General features: G+C 42.7%; 1 protein-coding gene across 1 annotated transcript in view; it reads right to left on the bottom strand.

Annotated features, from left to right (window-relative positions):
• Positions 1–22296, bottom strand: part of EXT1 (exostosin glycosyltransferase 1) — a 181885-nt gene that overhangs the window by 10277 nt on the left and 149312 nt on the right. Inside the window, exons 2-8 of the mRNA XM_063173264.1 lie at positions 20162–20255; positions 17417–17524; positions 13734–13853; positions 8692–8824; positions 7226–7344; positions 6409–6504; positions 3233–3322 (exon numbers count right to left, since the gene is read on the bottom strand). Of these exons, the coding sequence (XP_063029334.1) occupies positions 3233–3322; positions 6409–6504; positions 7226–7344; positions 8692–8824; positions 13734–13853; positions 17417–17524; positions 20162–20255 (760 nt within the window). The remainder of the gene's footprint in view (positions 1–3232; positions 3323–6408; positions 6505–7225; positions 7345–8691; positions 8825–13733; positions 13854–17416; positions 17525–20161; positions 20256–22296) is intronic.

Genomic DNA, 22296 nt, shown 5'->3' with positions numbered 1-22296 from the left:
TGTCAGTCATACTTTCAAGACTGTCAAGATGACCAAAAAGGTTCAAGATATAGCTTAATAAAGAGGAAGATAAAATTCCCATTTAGTTAAATTGCATAGGGAGCTCAAACTTTATGAAAAATGCTTTATATTGTATGAGACACAAGACTATGTCAAATGCTGAAATGCTGCCAATGGCATTTTTTTATTTTATTGTCTTGCTGTAGCTACTCTAATAACTCAAATCTCTGAGAATTGAGAAATGACAGGACATTGCTACTCCATGATCCTCCCAAACAAAATCTAGTGATATTAGGAAAGGGATGATCTGGGTAGCTTGCAAAAGGATTGTCAGCCTGATATTTGACAAGAGTTTGGTAAAAATATATATGGAAAGATTTTATCAATGGTTGGCAGTCCCCACCCTTCAACTTAGATTTTGGAGCTCAAGCTAAACTGAAATTTTTTAAGAGTTATACACAATTCTTATTGTTCTATTCAAACCCAAAAAAAGAGGGCTTTGTTTCTGCACTGCACATTAGGCTCCCCTCAGTACCAGAGGGACCTAAAACTTCGCTCAAAAATGTTTGAAAAACCTTCCAAGAATGCAGTCAAAGTTAAGGGTGTAGAGGTTAGGTAAAGAATAGCTGCTCTGAGAACAGTCCCATTTTTTGTTGATTACTGTCAGACTTCTCACATTTACAGTGTTTTTATGAAACAGAAGAGTCGCACATGGGCTGAAATACAAAGTTAGGGCCTGGTTATTTTCTTTAAAGTTGTTTCAGGAATCTGAGGCCAACCAGAAAGACAATGTGCACAAACCAGTTACCGTTGTGATAGTTCTGATCTCATCCAAATCAATACCACATGAAAGAACTGAAGGGTTTTTTTCTCTATAAAGGCCTTTCCCATAAAACGTGACATCTGTTTTCTTTACAGAAGTCTGAGAATCTCAAACTTAAATAAATAATAAAATTGCTGCACCCATGCCCTCTCTTGTGCTTTCAAGTATCTGCCCTTGCACTAGGAAGATGCAGTAAAGCAACCACCCTAAGAGAAAACTCCATTTATTAGAAAAACCCCTCAGGTCTCATCCTAAGTAATTTCCAGCAGCACTGCCACTCTTGGCTGATCACCAGGAAAACCGAACCAGGCTGGCAATCTCTTAAACCTCTGGATCATGACCCATGCTGACTCCTAATGACTTCCCATGCACACACCCTCTGTGCCTGTGGAACAGCTCCTCTCACAGAACAATCACCCCCCGCTCTGTTGAGAGTGGAAAACCTTTACATACCGGGATCAGACAGTCCAGAGGATGTGCCTGGTGACTGCTGCTCTCAGTGGGAATGTGATTGTCTTTGACCATGTTTCTAAACTGCCTTTTCTGGGCCTTGTAGCTGTGCCACCACAACCCTCCATGAGTAGCTAGTTTCAAAGGAGATGTCACATCACACTGGTGTAAGCTGTACCGTGGGGGAAGTGAAGCAATAGAGAGTTCTCTCTTCATGGAGAGCCACCAAGCAGAGCTGCTGGTGGTGGCACCCTGGCAGAGACAGGCTGGAGCTGCAAGGTGGGCTCTAGCAAGAGCTGGCCAGCTGGTTCTGTCTGCAGCACAGGGACCAGGGGGCTCGTAGAGCAAACACCCACTGCACAAACACAGGATCAGCTATAAGTTGCTCACAGGAGCAACAAAGAAAACAAAGCAAAGTAACAAAGCCACAAAGAAAAGTGTAGGCTGCCTCACACAACAGCAAGTATTTGTGCTTCAAAATGTTTAGGGTAAAACATGGCCAAGTCAAATGAGAAACACTATTTATTTCATATTTCATATGTGTTCCAGAAGCCTGTATGACTCTGAAGTTTGCAGGATGACTAAATACCAGTCAAAACAAAACAAAGCCTCAAATCCTCAGGGAATCCACAGGCTGGATTGCTGTAAATACCCTGTCAGTGCAATGAAGCACCTTAGAAGTGTTACCATGATCCCCAGGGCAGCTGAGATGGGACCCTTCATCCTGAGCAACAACCTGCTTAGAAAGTCCAGCCCAAGGAGAAATGTCTTTTATTGCTTTGGGGTTTCTTTGGGCTGTGCAGGGCTTTGCACACAAGTGCTTTGGCAGCAGCCATATTCTTCCTCATCTAGCAGAAACTACCAAGGTGTAACATTGGCATCAAACAGGTTCAATGTCAACTATTTCTTTCATTTTTGAAGCAAAAGAGGGCTACCAAGGCTATTTCTTTGGCAGTCTAACCACAGCACAACATCTGTACAGGGGAGAAGAGCAGTTGCAATCTCATCCATTTAGAACAAATTCAGTGACATCTTAGGGTACATAGCAGTGACTGAAGACTAATGTTACACATTTCTTCACTGATATATAAGTACTGGCAGCATCAGTGAAAGATCCTCATCACTGACAGAAATGCATTTTCATGTAGGTGAAGTGGGGAGAGCAGAATGACCATGGACATGGAGGTAAAAAGGGAAAACAAAAGAAAATCGAGTTTTTCAAGCTATTCCCCGGCCATCATTAATAATGTATTTCCCAAATATTGCACTCTATATAAACTGTCATTGGTTTCCCTTGTGGTTCTCAGGAAGAGGTTCGAAAAATCAATACTCATCCCAGTTGTAAAAATTGGTTTTCTACAGTATTTTTCTTTTCTTAGTGCTATCTTGCTCTTGGCACAGACACTCGAGCACCTAAACTAGCAAAGAACTCCAATTTTATGGGCTGACACAATGGAGAAAGAGCATTCCTCAGTGAAATCTGTACCAGGGTGGCAATGCTGTATTTTGGAGTGATAGCAGTCCCTCTCTGCTGACAAGCCTTCCCCCTCTCCCCACACCCTCTACTGATACTGTGGGAGGGGAAGCCACCCCAATCACAAAAGTGAGAGCAGAATATTAAAGCTGACTGCTCTCGGCTGCCTACACCCGCCTGCAGCTATGTTACTAAAATAATAAAGAACGGAAGCACCATATGCTAATGATGAGCCAATTAACCAGGGCGAAAGCTCCTCTGATGGCAGGCAGTGGCAGGGCTGCAGAAACGAGTGCAACACCCTAAATCTGAGCAGTGCAGCAGGAAATCTTGTAACATTTGCTCACTGGCAATGGCAAGAGAAGAGCGAACCTGCTGTGCTCAGGATGAGCCCAGGAGCCAAGCAGAGTCCCAGAGACCCTTACTTACCTCAGTGGTTGAAAGCAGAGACTCTTACCTCAGTGGCTGAAAGCAGAGACCCTTACCTCAGTGGTTGAAAGCACGGTGTCCTCATCCAGGCTCAGCACTGCGTCTGTCACGATGTTGTCGTAGGGTAGGAAGCGACTGCTCATAACCTGTGCATATTCAAGGCAAGAAGGGGAGGAAATAAAAATCACTTGAAGGATTCATTTCCAAGGCAAATACTTAATTTTATTCCTCACTCTTATTTCCTCTTGTCTGAGGTAGGTGGCATATTTCTGTCTGATGGAAAGGACCCTTCAGCTCAAAAGTGAAGGAGTGTCATTTTTGTCACTCCAGCAGTCAGCCTATACCTTCTATCTGAGGAGTAATTTCTGAACAGACCTCCCTCTTTGCAGCAGGCTGCTTTCCTTTAGTGACAAACTGCACTGGTCTGTACTGATAATTAGATGTGCCTACAGCTTCTTTGTGGAGGATATTTTCCCTGGTGGCTAGGACTGTCCCTCTGCTCTCCTACAGGGTGTGAGGATCAGAGGTAATGAACGCTGAGAAGGACTTTGCAGCCTTCATAAGCTTACACAGCTGGGAAACCAAACAGCCCAGGCTGTGTGTGAAGGATGTTATAATGCCAGGATGATGCAACCTTCTCCATCAGAAAAGGAGAACATACTAAAGAACTCAAGCTTTTAAAGCTCAAATCAAGCTTTATCTGCATGAGGAATTATACAGGTATTGTAGCATTTTAAGAAGTCACATTCTTAAATGGCCTTCCAGTACCTGCAGGGAGCCTGAAAGAAAGATGGAGAGGGATGTTTTATAAGAGCATGTAGAGACAGCACAAGGGGGAATGAATTCAAACTGACAGAGAGGAGGTTTAGATTAGGTATTAGGAAAAAAATCTTTACTGTGAGGGTGGTGAGGCACTGTAACAGGTTGCCCAGAGGAGCTGTGGATGCCCCATCCCTGGGAGTGCTCAAGGCCAGGCTGCACAGGGCTCTGAGCAACCTGGTCTAGTGGGAGGTTTCTTGGTCCATGGCAGAGGGGTTGGCACTGGATAGTCTTTAAAGCCCTTTCAATTCACACCATTCTATATATAAAAAACCTATTTACAGAATAAGCTTTTTAAAGATATAGCAGATAGTCCTCAAAGTAATAGGAAATAGATGGGAAAGCTGGATCAAAAAGATAACAGCAAGAAATGAAAATCCATATGGTTTCTTTAACACACTAAATAGCACCTTTTGAGAACTCATGAAGAATAACAAGGACACAACACAGTTTGTTTCCCTCATTTACTAAGACAAACAGCCTGGTTAATTACTAGACTTCTCTACCAATTTACTATGCCAAGAGAAAACTTCAAAGGTCAAGCCCAGTAAGAGGAATCCACTGTACAGAAACAGGGACATGGAGAAGTTTTACACAACCCTCCTAATTGACATGGTCAGTTCTACATTCCCTGCAACCTGTTTGGGAACAGGTCTTTGGAATCTATGCCTTGATTCAGAGAAAGATCTGTCTCCATAATCAAGATGCCCACAATGTCTGTCTGGAGACAGACCCCTTCATCACTGTGATGGCCTTGGTGCAGGGAGGCAGGGCTCTGAGGAAGAGGTGATCTGCCTGGGGCTGAGGGTTTTGCTCTGCTTACACTAAGATGAAGCAGAGCAAGCAGGCAGCAGGTGGTGGCACCCTGGCAGAGACAGGCTGGAGCTGCAAGGTGGGTTCTAGCAAGAGCTGGCCAGCTAGTTCTGTCTGCAGTACAGGGACCAGGGGGCTTGTAGAGCAAACACCCACTGCACAAACACAGGATCAGCTGTTCTCATCCCTAATCTTTTACAGATTGTGCAAAAATTTTAAGTAGTACACCAGTCAGGACTTGCCATGTATTTTTTAATAGCTAAAGTACCATTTTGTAAAATGGGTGTTATAATATTTGATTTCAAGGGAAGAGTGAATGTTTGGTAAAGGCAGACCACCATGATCAGCTGCATGGAGTACTGGTGCCTGCCAGCAGGCCTTGGCCAAGTTTGGAGATGAAAAGCAGTTTCTTTGTGCAACTTTTGAACTGTGTTGCTCTGGCTCTGCAAACTCAGTCCAAAAAACCAGCTTTGCACATAAGAAGCCATTGGGAATATGCTGGGATATTAGAGGGAAGAGACTGTCCACTATAAACACACCTTTATGTACTCAGGAGACTCATTTGTAATCTAAACAGTGCCTGGGGCCAATTTCTACAAACATTATAGTACTGGTCAGAGATTTCTCCTCTATCTCACCTCTGCTAGTTTTACAAAAAGAAAATAAAAACACTCAGAACATTCAAAAGGCTCAGAAATCTCTACAACCTTTCTTGGCCCTGCAGCAATTCTCCTGATACTGTTTATGTGGCTAGCTAGGGCCAGAGCCTTTAGCTGCCAACCTTGCAGAGTGTTGTTAACGTGATAAGGAGAAAATACCAAAGACAAAATTACAAATTCAAAATAGGATTGTACAGGCAAAGCAACTAAAAGTTCCCTTTGCCAACACAGAGCTCTGGAGCCAGCTGACAGAGACTGCACAGAGGTCCAGCTCAAATCTGTTTCAGATTCTAGAAGCAAGAAATCTTGCTCCTCTCAGGCCTGCATTTGGAAAGGATTCATCCACTTAAGTGAGTCTTTTCTCATCTGATGGCATCTATTTTCACTTTGTGAAAGTACAAACAAGACATGTGTGTTGCACAGCAAGAGATGACATGGTGATTTTGTTCCCACACAAGTGTTCCAAGCCCCCTTTTTTTTTTATGGCAGCAGTACCTCTCAAGTACCATAAAAGAAGATACTTTTCAAAGGCAATTTCTCATTTTTAACTCTGCTTTTGAGTCCATAGCTGACCCCCAAGTCTTGCATGTGACTTAGACTCAAGGAGTGCAGCTGCATCACTACTTTCATGCACCTGCAGAGAGATGGAATCTCCAACGATGGGGTCAGCCCTCTCTGCTGCTGGGGTCACATTTCAAAACTGAGTCCCACCTCTGAATCCCAGATTCAGGGCATTAATTGTCATGCTGATGATTTCTGAGTGCACAGGGCCCATGCATGAAACACGAATCTGCAACTAAGCTGGTACAAAAGGCCAAGGAATAGAAGGGAGCTGTCATTTTGTTGGGAACTACAAAGCTTTCACCAAAGGCGCTGCAAAAATACATTCCCGTCCCATCAGAGAATGCAGGCAACCTTTTACCATGCTCCTCTCCACCTACCTTGCTTTCTCCTTCAATGACTATGACAGGCACAGAAGTGGCAGGCCAGCGGTGTTTGGCTGGGAGGGGTTTATCACAATTCCATAAAACAATAATCTGAAAGAGAATATTGGACCATGATCAAAGACCTTTGCAGCAACGCAGCCCATACTCTAAGGTCTCAGATTTCCAGACAGATGTGTTAGATTCAAATTAGGATTTTCAAAATCCAAGGCAATGTAACAAATCTGCATAAAAATAACACTTCCTACATTGATTTCACCCAATCCAACTACTTACAATATATATCCTCTCTGGTAAATATAGGTTGGGCAGAAACTTGGGAAGTCTCTGTTTCAGCCATATGATACAGATGTGACTGATTTACTGTGGCTCTCATCAAAGGCAAAACTGCTTGTGACACTCCACTGCAAGAGGGTGCTCCTACTGAACTCCCCAGGGTTTTATTTAGAGAAGCCAAAATCCTGGCACTGATGAGATTAAGAGTCACAGCAGAAGGAAGGAAGATCATGTAACAGCTCATGAGGCATAGGCATCCTTGTGCAGTTTGCAGCACACACAATGCTGGTCTTTAAAGTGCACTCATTACTTTACCTGTCTTATGTAACAATGGGTTTAATTACTATCTCTATTCCACTCCCATTATACTCAGAATTTTTACTTCCCATGCATGTAGGTCACAGACCATAGAAATCTCAGAGGAAAGAAACATCAGAATTGAAACAGAGGGCTGAAACAGGGCTGACTCACAAGGCTCCACATTCCCGGCAGAGTGGTTTGTCTCTGCTGTGACTGACAGCCAAACAGTGCTGCTTACCTGTGCACAGTACTGGGACTTGGCTACAGCAACCAGGAGTTTCAGCACAGGCTGAGATTGGGAAACCAGGGGAGTAACTGCGTGGATAACGGCAGTGAATGTGGAAAGAGGCTTCAGACCTGAAGTGAAGAGAGACGTGTTCAGTAAAGACAAAATCGCCCCAGTTATTACAGATTAAAGGACTTTGGGGATGGAAAAAACAATCTGCACTTAATGCAAACCTTGCCAGGTTTTTTTAGGTCATCTCCCTTCCTCTCAGATACCAGATGCTTCAGAGGAGATCACACTTCCCTTTAACTCCCACTCGGCACCTTTAACTTCCACTCTGAAATACCGGACTCCAAAACAATTATTTCCTTTTCTTACTCACTCTTTCCACAGATGTTCTGTTATCTCTCTTTTTCATCCAGCTTGTCCCACAATATTGACATCTAGTTTGTTCAGCCAAATGTCTTTCTCGACACAGGCTCTGTTTTGCTGCCTGGCTCTGGATGCTTGATGTTTTTTTACAGATTATCTCCACAAATTCCAGGAGCTTATTCATTTTCCTCAGTTCCATTACAGCCTGTGTCAGATTTTTGCTCTTTCTGGGTTGATTCCTATCCACATGAATCTTCAATTACATCCTGAGCTGATAATTCTGCTTGCATCCTTGCCTTCCATTTTTAAATTTTTGTCTCGCTATGATTTCCTTTTTTGCCAGGAATAACACATCCTACTGGCGCCTACCCTTCCTTACTGCTCTCAACCTTATCTAAATTCATCAGTGTGGGGGTCATAGTTGTTTTTCATCAGAATTAGCACAGAAACCTTCTTCTCCCTTTTTTAACACAGTAACTGTCAATTTTTAGCAGGTGAGCAGTACAGATCCACACAAGTGGGATGGCAGAGGCTGAGCCAAAAGTAGCAGCAGTCTGGTAAGCAGGATCCCTTCAGCCTGGAGGCACATTCGCCTGCAGAACTCATTGTTCAAGCTCTGCTTCAGGAAAAAGCCATGAACCCTAAGCTCTATTCATTCCTTCTAGTGGGATTCATATGAAGACACATGGTATGCAGAGTAAATCCATACCAAGTGTGCACTCCAATAAAAAGTGTCATGGGTAAATTACCACTTTCCCAATTTGCCAAGCAGAAATAAACACAGAAAGCAAAAAGCTATTCCTCTTATGTACCCTCAGGCCATGAATGGGTCAGCAACTCAGGCATTAATTACCAGCAACTGAAAAGTATGAGGGAACATACTTTTTTTTTTAAACAATCTCTGCAAGCAAGAGGCACATGATGCATGTTGATGAGTCAGATGTTACAGTCTACAGTGGGCAGTGAAGACTGAGACAGGATAAATGAAAGGCATCATTAACTAGAAATGAATGGTAAGTCACTTGGCACATGCTACTCAAAGACAAAACTTTAAAATTCCACTAGAAATTCCAGATGTTACTACATTATAGCAAGGATTCACTCACCAAGATTAGCATAGTAGTAAGGAAAATCTCCCAGATATGAGGAATATTGTGGCAGTACAAATAACCCTCCAGGATGTTTGTTCCATATTAAGCTGTTACGTGATATGTGCTTAAATATTCTGTCCTGAATAATCTGGAAAACAAGAGAAATAATGATTTTTAAATAGACTGTCATAGTCACTGGTTGAAGCTTCAGGGACTCCAGCTGACTGGAATCATCACCCATTCTGCAAAAAGCTGAGGCACACAAATTACTAGACTCTCCTCCTTGATCTCTCTTAAAAGGACTCAGAACCTGCACACTCTGACACCACTTCAGCAGCTCAGGCTTTGTGCCATAGGTTTTAGAGCGCCTGATTAGTCTCTCTGGACACAGGGACCATACAATTTATTGCTTTTTATAATTCAAGTCAAATATTTTGTCTATTTGAGTATCTTAGCAGTTGTAAGCCTGATTAGTTCATTGTCAGCTTTACTATCCAGAACTCACAGAAGACAATTATTTGAAGATGGCATTAAAAAGCCAGATAATATTAGGAGATAAGGAGAGTATTCAAAACCAAAAAGACTTTCAGCAAATCAGGCTGCACTAATTATTATTTTTTTCTTAATTATAAAGGGATATTAGCATTCAGATGCATCACTGATTCCACATCTCAGTTCTGCAACAGTTCCTCATTGGATGAAACATGATCTCTTCCCAACTACTGCCTGACTCTATGGGGTGCCAAAACCAGAGATTCTTAGATTTTTGAGATCAGATCAGATTGCTATGTCATCTACTTTATCACCTAGAATACCACAAGCAAAAAAAGAAAAAACAATACCAGGCCATACAATTAGTGTGTATTTATGAAATTACAGTTGCTTCACATGGGATGCCTGATTGCAGGAACAAGAGTGGTTCTTACACTGATGGGAAATCCTTTAAACTTCCTGCAAAGGCACAACAAGATTCAGTGGTGGGAATCTCTAATAGGACAAATTCAGCCTCCAAAGAAGGTGCAACTTTCTAAGTGCAGTACACTCTTGAGCCACATATTCTTACAGATTTGCTTTCCCTTGGAGCATTAGAAGTTAGCAGGTCTGGAGATGGAATGTTGCAAAGGGCCAGTGGGTGGTGAAGGATGAATTTTCCCCCAAGCTGGCTAAGCAGGAATGCTCTGCCCTCTTCTGCAGCTCATCTTTTGTTATCTTCCAAGGAGTTTTCCATGTATCTGGCAGTTTATGCAGTGCACAGGGCTTGAGTGCCAAGAACATGTTGGTTGTTCTCACCCAATGTCTCTGGCCTTAACACAGACGTACCTGGGTGAAACTTCATGTCTCTGAAGCTCGGCTGAAGTGTAGAAAAACCAAAAAACAAGCAAAAAGACCCACCACAAGAAGAACAAAAGCAGCTGCTGCACTCTAAGCAAGCTAAAATATCTGTAAGCTCCTAAGTTCAGGGACATTTGGTCAATACATGAATAAGTATTGCCACAAGCAGCCGTCTTCCTGGAATTTTTGATTGCCATGACAAGAAAAGATTAAAACACCAGTTACATTGTGTTAGACAATCCACTGCTGGTAGCAATACATGTACTGCTAAACTGGGGCAGATGTTAAATGCATACTTTTCTGAATTTTGCCTACAGCCAATTACCATAGCTAATATGCAGTAATTCACTCACATGAGTAAGTTAATTTAACTTTTTGTTTTGGAATAACAGACTTAGGACTGTAATGCCATCACTGACAAGAATGTATGTGAATATTTCTAGTTGAGAAGTGAGGGTATCAGTTGTCAAATCTCCCACATGGCAGTGGGGACAGGAAAAAACACAGACAATGACTGTTGTTTACCCAACTGCAAGTTATGCCACTAAACAAGAGAGAACCTGGAAAGTATTTTTTGAGTGTTTACCACAAAGCATAAATACTGCAGCTCCTCCCTCTTGCTGTCTCAGAACTGGGGCAGAATTGGACAAGTAGAAGTCTGTAAATTTGCCTGGCCAGGAGGTTTACCCAGGCAGAGGAGTTTTCTGGGCACTGGCAGCCAGCAAGGCCGCGGGGCAAACACGAGGCTCGTGTTCCGCGCCCGGAGCCGGCGCAGCTCCAGCCCCGGTGCCACGGCAGCTCCGGCTGCCTGGGAGCCCCTCAGCCTCCCCAACCTCACCTGAGGGCTGCTGCATCCTCCTGGGGAGCTGCTGAGGTGGTGCACCACAGGAGAAAGTGCAGCACTAATTCATCACTCTCCTGGGCCTACATATGCAACCTAGCTGTCAGGACAGAGGGGGAAAACCTGGCAGAAAGAGAACTAAAAAGTGTAAAAAAAATAACAAGGAGGACACAAGGAATTAAAAGGTAGAGTGTACAGTGTTGCACATATTGCAGAGACAGCATTTACCTGGTCTCTCCAATGATGAGGCATGACAAGAAGTTTAATAAGAGAAGAAAGGGCTTAGGATCTCTGGCAACACAGGGTTTACACCTGTAGAGATGTTTTTGTTATTGCTGAGCAGGGCTTGCACAGAGCCAAGGCCTTTTCTGCTTTTCATACAGCCACAGTGTCGAGGAAATTGGGGGTGCCTGGGGGGCTGGGAGGAGACACAGCCAGCATGGGCGACCCAAACTGGCCTAAGGGAAATTCCAGACCAAATGACATCATGCTCAGGATATAAAGTGAGGGGAAGAAGGAGGAAGAGGAAAACATTTGGAGTGATTGTGTTTGTTTCCTCAAGTCACCATTACACGTGATGGTGCCCTGCCAGTGGGAAGCAGTGACTTAATTCCTTGTTTTGCTTCATTTTTTAAGTAGCTTTTGCTTTCCCTATTAAACTGCATTTATCCCAACCCATGAGTTTTCTGTCTTTTACCCTTCCAGCTCCCTCCCTGACCACACTGGTGGGAGAGTGAGTGAGCAGCTGCCTGGGGCTTGGCTGCTGCCTGGGGTTGAACCACAACAGCCACCAAATGCTGTGAGATGATCTAGGAACTTAAAATGTGATTTAAAGTTTCCAGAGGTGTGCAGAATAAAGGGCTGTGATGTCCTTGCAGACATGTGATTTGGTGAAGACTTTTTCTGTGCTGATATCCTCAGACAGGGACATACACTGGCACTGCAGTTAGTGGGCAAGTGATTATTCTGATGATATCTGGAATCATCAGAGCACTCTGGCGCAACAGTAATACAACTGATCACATCCACATACAAAAAAAAAATCCTGCTAGGAATTTACTTCCAGGCGTTAGATTTTACAAAGAGGATATACTGCTTGCTTGCAGGTTTCAGACAACAAAAGTCACTCTCAGCTGTATTAATCCTTTCCTAAGGAAAGTTAACATGGAACTTTACTTAGGCAAGTTGAAATGTGAAATGAGTGAAAAGAATATAATCCCTCTTAGCTGTCTCAAAAGCTTGAGTCCTGAATTAAAAAACAACAACAACAACAACAAAATCTCAAACCAAAATCAGTCTCCCAAACAGATGAAAAAACCCAGAACAGCAACACCAGGCATACATTAATTCGTTTCATTAAACTAAATCTTCTGGGAAGACTTTTGTCTTGACTTTGATTTTTCTGGTCTGAGCAGAAACTCCAGCTTGCTGGTTACCCATAAGCTTTAGCTTTAGAGGTTTTGCTGTCCCTTGGGCTCCTGAAGCCACATGGGCCAATGTGTCCCAAAGCAGCACCAAAGACACATGTGTGCACACTGGAACTTGATGTGATGGACACCAAGGCTGTGGGATCTGTGGGTTTTATGTGCCCTGGAGCTCAGGGCCAGCACAGGCAGGAGAGGGGCAGTGGGAACAGCCATGTGCCCCTGTCCTTTTAGCAACCCCTACCAACAACAGGGCACATGCAGGGAAGGCAGAGGATTCCTGAGGCACCTGATGGACCCTGGGAGCACTTCCGGGAGGCTTAATTAAACTGTGAGCAATGGCACATGGTCTTCCACCTTTGTCTGATCCTGGTGTGGGCTGTGGTAATTATCACTACCTCATCAGTGCTCATGAGGAGTTTGAGGATGAAGAGCAGCTCCCAACAGGTAGCACAGATGAAGACATGCTCTTCTGAGGGCAATGGGAACACTGTGAGGATAGCTATGCCAGGGGCTCTGCAAATGTTCCCTGCCTGATTTTCTTCACTGGCATGGAAAAACCTAAGGGACTGCCTTGCAGCAGCTGGAGATTGATCAGCCATGGGCACTCATTTGCAGTTTTCAGGGAGAAGCAGGTACAGCAGGAAATGTGGAGCCTTATCAACTGTGCATTTCAACTGTGCACAAAGACAGCTGCAATTGCAGAAGCATTAGCATAAGACGACTGCATTAGCACCTACAAAGTGAGCCCCTTTCAGTGGTACAAATGTGTCAAAAAATTATGTGAATAATTGCAAAACAGTTAGAAAAGAAACCTGCTTTTGAAACTGCAGCTTGGGCCCTACTTCTGAAGAGCCTTTCATCTTTCCCCTGTCTTTCAATTCAGAAAGGATTCTCTCCACATTTGAGATCATCTGTCTCCTCTTTTAATAGCAGTCTAATTATGATTGTATATTAATAATTTACAAGAATGATCAGGCCTTTCCCTTCTCCTGTGTGTGAAGATAACATACAGAATTTACAACCCCCCCTTTTTGTCGAGCCAGATCAATGCCCCCATCACGAGGCCTCAAAATGTTAAGGAATGGTCAAGAAAGAGCTCTACAGTACCATATTTCCAAAAAGAATTCCAGAAAGGTTTCTTAAGAAATACATTTACTACCAATGACAAGGATAGTGATTCATAAGCCATAAAGCCCTGCAAAGTCAAGATCACACATGACAACTTTCCCACGTGTGGGGTAGCTCCCATTTTTCACCGTGTCAGTTTTCTAATGTGGATTCCAATAATGAAGAAAGTATTTCCTTAGGGGGGAAAACTCATCAAGATGCTGAGCTTTTTTCCCAGTGACCAATTGCATGTCATGAAAACCAAGGTCTGAAGCCAGCTGAGGACAGGAGTAGTCGGACAGGTATGGAAATCTCACTGCTTGGCAAAGTCTCAGGCAATTTTTACTTACCTCTAGTGTAGTCAATACAATCTTCTCAACTGAAGAAAAATAAGCCTCCCACAAGAACTGTGTCTGCTGTCTAAGTGCTAGGATTTTATCCTGATGGATAGACCTGATTGTAGAAGGAATCTGTAATACAGGATGTAATATAGTCAGAAGCTTTAGAAACAACACAATCTCATCAAATTAATATGCTGCTGACAAGCCCTCTCCTCCATTAGCAGGTTGTACAGCTTCAGCACTCCAGTCCAGTGGAGATGTGTGTCAGCAGTTAAAACCTTGATGTAAAACAAATGAGATACAACCCTTTATAACCTCTGATATTGAATATATTAATTTTTTAATCTGCTTTTCATTTTTGATTGTTTATGGTAATGAGTGGTGTGGCATAGTAAGGAGCCCCTCCATGCAGCCCTTGTGATTTTCATCCCACAAAACTCTTCATGGACTGGTATTTTAACAACCTAGTACCTGCAGGGGCTGAGAGTCCAACAATAATCCCCACATTCCAAGTATATTAATGGGATCTGGAACTGCATTTACCACAGCATGGCAACACTAAGTGTCCTAAGGAAAACACAGCAACACTTTAAGTAAGACTCCACTTTTTGGGAGCCCACGGATCAAATTGCATTTTAGTTATTACCTTAGGTGGAAAGAATAACATCTTCCACAACATCTGTTATTCACAAGGGAAAACAGTGCTCATTTTTGCCCTCTTTCCACAATCTACACATGAATTGTTGTATAAGTTGCCTTACAAATAAACCCTGAATTGTCCTGCTACAGCACTTCTCCATTAAAAAATGTAACTGCTCACTAGATCAGAAGGGAAGGGCTTCATGTCTACCTCTCTCACCATCCCCATGTCCTTCTCGAAACTAAAGTGTGTATATGCCATTTTTTAACTTAGGAAATTGACCAAGGCCTCCAGTACAACTTGGACAATGCAAAGTGACATTATCAAGGGGATTTACTGAAATTTGTTGCAGTGATGAGAGCTAGCCACAGCACTAGAAAGGCATTTAGAATATGCTGCTGCTTTGTGATCATCTTTCTCTAGAAATGAACAGTTGTGTTCACACACACACAGCCCAGGTATTTGCTTTTAAAACTAATGACTCGGGTAAAAAGATTTATGAGAAGTCAGTATCTGACAAGTTGGCATAATTTAGTGGTTGGTCTCGATGAGCTTAGAGGTCTTTTCCAGCTTAAACAATTCTGTGATTTCAGTTAGAAATCACAAAAGTGAGTGATTGTGTCCTTGTGCATTCCAGCTTATTCTGAAGTTTGCCTGCATCCCACCACATTCAACCCTTTCCTGATCAAAACACACTCTGCTTATTCCTAAAATATTCTGAGAAGAGCTGGCGATCATTATTTGCTTTCACGTGTTCCCAAATCAAATTATTTCCCATGAACCCTCTTTCCTGAAGAAAATTTGCAACTTTAAAAATTTACATGTAAAAAATTTTTACAAGAACCACCAAATTCTTTACTTGCAGAGTTTGCAACCAGGTCTGGACACTTTGCCCATGGCTCCACTGGGTGCAGTGTCAGATGGGCCAGTGTTTGCTCTCTCAGCCCTTCAACTCTTAGACCATCATCTTAGAGACACTGCTAATATAATACAGACTTTGGGCTTATGAGTTAGCACTGCAGCAAGGTGGAGCAGAAGAAAATGGGGTCAGATTGCCCGAGATGCTGCTGTATTTCCCTCCCCTACAGGCCCTTTAAGTAAAAGATAAGTCTTAAGGTAAAATACTCCCTGCAAAAGTAAAGACAGAACCTGAAAACATGTATTGGCACATGTCTAAGAGATCACATCACTATTCATGATGTGCTACAATAAGCAGAAGGATAATAAACATTACCTGTACTGGCTGCACAGATGTGTATTAGTCACACCCAGAAACATTATTAGTAGCAAAGACAGGATTAAAGTCACTTCTTAGTGGCAATACAGCATTTTCTCAATAAACATTTAATGCAGTATGTGCAACCTTGTGTAGTGTGTATGCACACATGTGTAATTCACCCATAAAATCAATACTCAATCCCCACTACATCTTATGAAAGGGAATGCTGCTCTGACTATGAAGGTTACTGCACAAAGTTATCATTTTACACACCATACCATACTCCTGAGTGCCAGCAAACACAGTGTCAAGGTTAAAAAGAGCCTTGATGGAGGCTCTGTTGCAACAGCTGGAAAGAAAAATCAGAGCTCCCATTTTAAATGCATTTGCCTATTAATCTACTTGTCCAGAAAGACAGGTGGGGAAAATGATGTATTAATACAAATCCAGCATGATTACATTGGAATTATTAGAACTTTAATAAAAGGTCATTTCAGCAATGAGTAGGGGGGAGGGAAAAACCACCCTGCACAAATAAATGCAGAAAAGCTCCCAGCACTATGATGAGGAGAATATGCAAATAAAAACATCCGAGTTGCTCTCAAACAGGAAATGAAAGACTGTAACATAACAAAAACATTTCCCAGAGCAGACATTCAGGCCCTCTGCCAGTTCTTTAAAAACACTGTTAATAACAGAGCAGTAGCTGTTCAATATGGAAGCAGCTGTGTGAAGTGAACGAACGGCACGTTACCGGAAAACATGAAGATCAGCAAATTATTGTTATTTAAGGAGAGACATAATTTTGCTCAGAAAAAATGTGCTGTCCACAGAAGCAAAAATCAAATGGCCCTTTTATATTTGCAGCTTGTATGATATTAAGTAGAATAGGCACTCCATGCAAGTCTTGCTAGGCCAGCTCTTCACAAATATTTACTTCCTTAGACAAGTAAACAGACATGTGATGACACGGCAAAGATACTTTGTTTTGGGGTGCCACCACACCAGTACCTTTGAGGGCTTCTCCCTGTGGAGGACACTAAACTCAAGGATCAAAAAAAAAAATGTTGCTCTTAGTGGCTACTTTGTGCTTATTCCAGATCTTGTGGATCTCAGCCTTATGCTGGACAATGGCACTTTAGAAAAAACAATTTTCCAAGAACTCCTACTAATGTGAACGTTTCTGCAGAATTTACAGAATATATTTGGACTGTAATACCCACTAACACAGCTGAAAAAAACAAAACAACCAAAGTGCATTTAAAACCAAAGCAGATGCTGGAAGTAACAGGGAATTTGTAACTTCTCAGCCCATTTTTGTTCTATGACCTCAAGATTAACTGTAAGTGACAGGAACACTGCTTCAAAAAGCAATGCTACATGGTCCACATATCAGAAAGGGGAGAGATTGTGCTTCTCATCAAATTGTTAGATGATAACTCCTGCCTGAGAAAATACCTGCTTTCCTGAGGATACCCCTGAGGATAAACTATTTTTTAAGGACTGGGGCAGAATCCACCCTCAAATGTTTTCCCATTTCATCCCAGTACCTGGACAGGTCTACTTCAGATTGGCATCCAAGTGCTCCACACCAGAAGAGGTTTCACGCTCTTCGCAAAAATAAAAGTCTCCTGCACTTAAGAATTTGGCCTGGTGGCTGCAATGACCTTCAGGTCAAATAATGTCATATTAATGAGCTCACAGCCAGCCTGACACAGAGAGTCCCTTCATGATAAAAGAATCTTTTACAACGCTGACCTTTTGGATTCATCTTCCCTGTCCACTGAGATGGTGGCAGCAATAATCAAGTGAAGGCCGTGGTCTGTTCCTTACCTGTAATAACAATCTCTCATCGCCGATGATGGCAGCTTGGTTCCAATCAATCACTTCCGAGAACGGCAGCTCCCATCCATTGCTGAGCATGACCGGGACGCAGGCGGCCTGTGGGCACAGAGCTGCCGTCAGCAGCAGTCCCAGCTCTCCACCAGCACCCTGACCCCCTCTCTGCACCAGCTCAGGTGAGGCCACATGGCAAAGAACACCAGAAGCCACAGCAGGGCAGCCCAAGTGTTTACAGTTTTCCATTCTGGGCTCATTCATATGCACTGAAAGGTGGGGATTGCATGGACAGTGGCATTTGCAATCTGGTGCTTACGCTGCCAGACAAGGGCAGAACTGTTCAGTGCAGCAGATGGGACACTGGAGAATTTAATACAAAATGATGGCCTTCCTTGCTGCTTTGTGAACCACTTAGCAAGGAGCAACTTCCCCAGTTTTATAGTACGTTAGTGATAACCCTACAGAAAATACAGATTGTATTTAACTCCTCATCACCTTTCCCATGAAGGAGTACATTCTCTATCCTGTTTGGTATCAACTTTCCAAATAGAGGCAACTGCACAAATACAACTCGTCTGTCATCACCTGTCTACAAAAAAAAGAACTGTTGTATGTCCCAAAACAAACAAAAAAAAACCCCATACACATTTAGTATCCATTTCTTATTTCTTACCAGTATGATCTGTGTAAACTAATTAAACTTTTGTGAGTTTTACCAGTTCTTCTGCACGGGCAGTTTGTGAATACTTAGCAAATAGGTCAGTATTTCCATAAACAAATGATCACCACTATGTTCTGGTCAGCTCAATCTCAACAAGGATCCAAACCAAACACCTTCTGATGAGATGAAATAACCTAGTACCAGAGGATTTTTATCAAACCTGTGCTCTGGTTCAGTTTCTTTTGGATCAAACCAAGCTTAAGTGTTCTGAGTTTGGTCCAGACTAGGGTTCAGGCCTTCCAAAAGATGGAATAAAGGGGAATCTTTCAGACTGCTGTACCTTTCTTGGTAAGATGCATCATGCAGAGCATCTCAGACTGGTCAAGTCTACATTACAGCAGTGATTATAATGTGTAAACAACTGTGATCTTCTGTAAGGAATTACATCAATGCATAAAAAAGCCAACTAAAAACACTTAGTAATGTGTTTTCACGTTTAAAACGTTGCACTAATCGTTCAGCATCACCTGGATCCGGACAGAAACTGGGAATACATCATTATTGGTGAATACTGCTGCTGGCCTGATATCAAAATCCACAGTTGCCTACATTTTATCACTGACCAGGAGCCCACAAGTGCTGTGCAGTGTGGTGCAACCCTTGCTTTCCCCTCCTGAGATGATGTATTTAACAGAAGCTGCATGACTTTGAGCCAAGACGAGAGAAGAGCTGAGGAGTGCTCTTCAGGAGGATCTGAAGTGACTTGTCATCTCATACAAGCCAGTCCCACTTCTTCCTCTGAAGAGACTGGAGAGAAAACAGCACTTTTCAGGCTATTAATCTTCTCTTTAGTAGGAGAAAGAGGCAAGTGACAGTCCAGAACTTGGATCTCAAATTTGATTGCAGGTGTGGGGTTCAGTGATTACACCTATGTGTCCAAGGCATGTAGGGTATCCAAAAAACCCATCAAAGGTGGGCAGACATGACACAGGATCTACTGGAGTCCTTCTGGAGAAGCAGCAGAAAGCCAGAAGGGTTTCTGGGTACCCTGGGCTTCTAAAATGACATAAAACACCTACACTTAAGTACCTGAGTCCTGCTCAGCACTGCAGTGAACAACACTCTCTAACAGTGGCTGGGACATTGTATGGTTGATGATGAAAAGGGATGGGATGTCATTCACTGACAGCTTTACTGTCAATGCTGTGACACTTTCCAAATGGCAAAACAACTCCTGGAGGCAGGACCCTGCAAGGTGTGTTCATTTGCCATTTCACTGAAACCAAGCACCTCCTTCTCTCCACTCCAGCCCCCATGGAAATCCAGATGCCAGGTCCACAGGGAAGCTGCAGCTCCTCACAAAATGCTCTCTATGCCTGACTGAAGATCCAGGATTAGGCTGATGTTTGCCAAAAAAAAAACCCTGCCAGACAGGCAGGTGTCAGGCTTGACCACTGTGCTGCCTGGCCACAGGGACTCCAGAGCCCTTTTGTATTGCCTTCTGTGGCTGGCCCACAGTAAAAAGGGGCCCACTAACCAATTTTTTAAAAGGTGAAGGATATTCAGGTGCTGTCCCAGACAGCACACGAACTCCCTGAGATCAGCTTATGTCTACTTTCATGTAAAGCTTCCATCTGGAGCTTTAACACCTCCAGGCCATGTTCTATATGTTCAGCAAGCACCACCTCAAAACTGGCAATGCATAAGCAGGTCTGTTTTGGCTAAGTGCAAACAAAAAGCTATTTTCACTGCCCCAGGGCTTACATATAAAGGCCAGTGTCTCCCAGGGGAAGCCTCATAGCTTGACAAAATACTGTTCTTAACCAATCGCTCAGCCTCACCACATCCAGGGAAACCCTTTTCCTGGAGATAGAGCAATCCAACCTTCAGATGAGTTCAGTGCCTCAGCCCCTCCTGGGAAGAAGCTGCCAATTGCTCCAGAAGTATGAATAGAGGCTTTTGCAAAGTGGATTACTGTCCACTAGGGAAATGAAACACATTTCCCTCCTCCCCCCCTCCCTGCTATTGCACACTGAATCACAGCCAGCGTAGTCACTGCTTTAAACTGCAGCTCTTACCTGCAAGGCTTCCAAAAACCTGAAAGAGCCAAGCCTGCGGCCACGGGGAACCAGACAGAAAGTGGCATTGTGCAGCATTTCACGGTAATCATACCTAACAAGAACAGGGCAGAAAAGAGAAAATTCAATTAGCAGTGAGTCCTAGAGTAACTGGGCGTGAAAATGCAAACAGCTGTTGAGACACATCTGGATAAAATCATCCCCCAACCCAGACCGTTCAGCACCAGGTTAACTGACTCCCTCCATGCATGTCAGCCTCCTCCCTGGCTCCTTTCTGCTCATCCTCAGGAGCAAGCACCGTGGGAGAATGCTGGGGAGAGTGGTAATGAGATTGATAAGGAAGGAAGTCATTTTGCCTTTGCAATAATGAGCCAGTTCTGGATAAACAGTGCACGACTTCCAAGAACAAACTCACATTAAATATTTTGATACCCAAAGCATTGTTGCAGTACTTCTGTGACCCTGATTTCTATTCAGATTTAGTCAAAGCCATGCATAGCTGTGTTCACAAGAGGTTTGTACAAAGCAAAAAAATATTCAAGCTATGCCAAAGAAATATTTCCTTATCAAGCAGGCACTAAAAAAGGGATGGGGGGATACAATGACTCACTTGGTGGTTATTGTTAAGTGTGGAGAGAGGAATATATGAGCAGATTTTGGCAATTAATCACATAGCTGCAATGATCCATGCTTCTCTGAACTAAAGTGCTGATAGACACTTCTGGGGTTTTTTTCCCAATTACATCAACCACCACGAAATCATTCACCAAAACCACACATCAAATCCCAACAGCTTCCCGCCTGTTATTAGCAAATTGTACTTCTGACAAGCCCATGGCACTGTCAATGGCATTGACCTCGTCTGAGTCAAAAGGATCCAGATTGAACACCCTCCTTTCTCCAGAGTGTCCAGGACTCTGCACATGGGTGCTATTTTGACAGCAACTTGTAGCAATGAATTTTTTTGACACCAGTAGTCTAATTTTATCATGTCCTGCAGGCAGAGCAATTTTTTTTGTATGTGTGTCTATGTGCACACATATACATATATACATGATTGTATTTTACATACAAAGAAGTTAGGATCTATGTTTGTATTCTCACACAGGCCAGACAGATGGGAGTAAGCCAATTTTCAATTATAAGCTCTGTCTTTAGGAAGAGACATCTTGCAAAGGCCCATTTGCTTAAACAAGCGTGTATAGCTAATTTGCACAAGAAAAGGTCACTGTGAATGGATTAAGATTATCTCCACTGAGAGTAAAATAAAACCCCTCATTGCATTAATTAAAACTACAAAACAGACTTCAAAGTCCCTTTTTTCTTTTGGATCCTATCTCAGCTTTGGTTAAAATACATATATACATATTCTATCTGAATGGCAGCTATTTATTTTTCTCTGTGTGGGATTGAGATTGGCAGCCATGTCCCAGCTTCACCAGTCAGCACTGATACAGCATACAGGAGAAAATACTAGAACTGGAATACAAAACCCTCAAATTTTTAAAAAAGTTGCCATTTTTAAGCATTCCTTTTTTACATATTGAGAGGTCTGAGGCTCATTGCTTTTACTGTGTATTGTAGGACAACAAAATTAATAAATACCAAAAATAGAATACCCTGTAGGGCTAGAATACACCAGGCAGAAGTTCCCCATCATTGGCTAGATAAAAAAGTAAAATCCTGTTAATACCCTGGAATGCAACATTATCCACAAAACATTGATGGCAAAACCAGAACAGAAAGGAAAGCAGAGAGCAAGGTCACTGCAAGTGAGTCTTTCATATCCCAGTGGCATCCTATACTGGGCACCTTTTCTTTCATATCTAACTTGCTGGTATTAGGATAGATTTAGAAAGGGGAAAAAAAAAAGAGGATTTTGTTAACCATTTTCCACCTCAAAAAACCTCAATTTTCCACCAGTTAGCATCTTGCTCCTATTTTTGAGCCTTTTAAAACTTAACGTGTGATTTATTGCAGAGGTCTGTAATAGCACAGTTCCTGGTCATCAAGCAATTTATCTACATCATATGTACACAGAAAACCCCATCCTAACTTTGTATGGGCACAAAATAACTACTTGCTTCAGGGAGGATCCACAAAACCAGAAGGAACAGATCCAGAGTAAAGTAATA

The sequence above is a fragment of the Melospiza melodia genome, chromosome 1 (assembly GCF_035770615.1).
Source record: "Melospiza melodia melodia isolate bMelMel2 chromosome 1, bMelMel2.pri, whole genome shotgun sequence".
In the NCBI taxonomy this organism is placed as follows: domain Eukaryota; kingdom Metazoa; phylum Chordata; class Aves; order Passeriformes; family Passerellidae; genus Melospiza; species Melospiza melodia.
The sequence above is the reverse complement of the archived record's forward strand: the minus strand, read 5'-3'. Positions and strand labels throughout refer to the sequence as shown.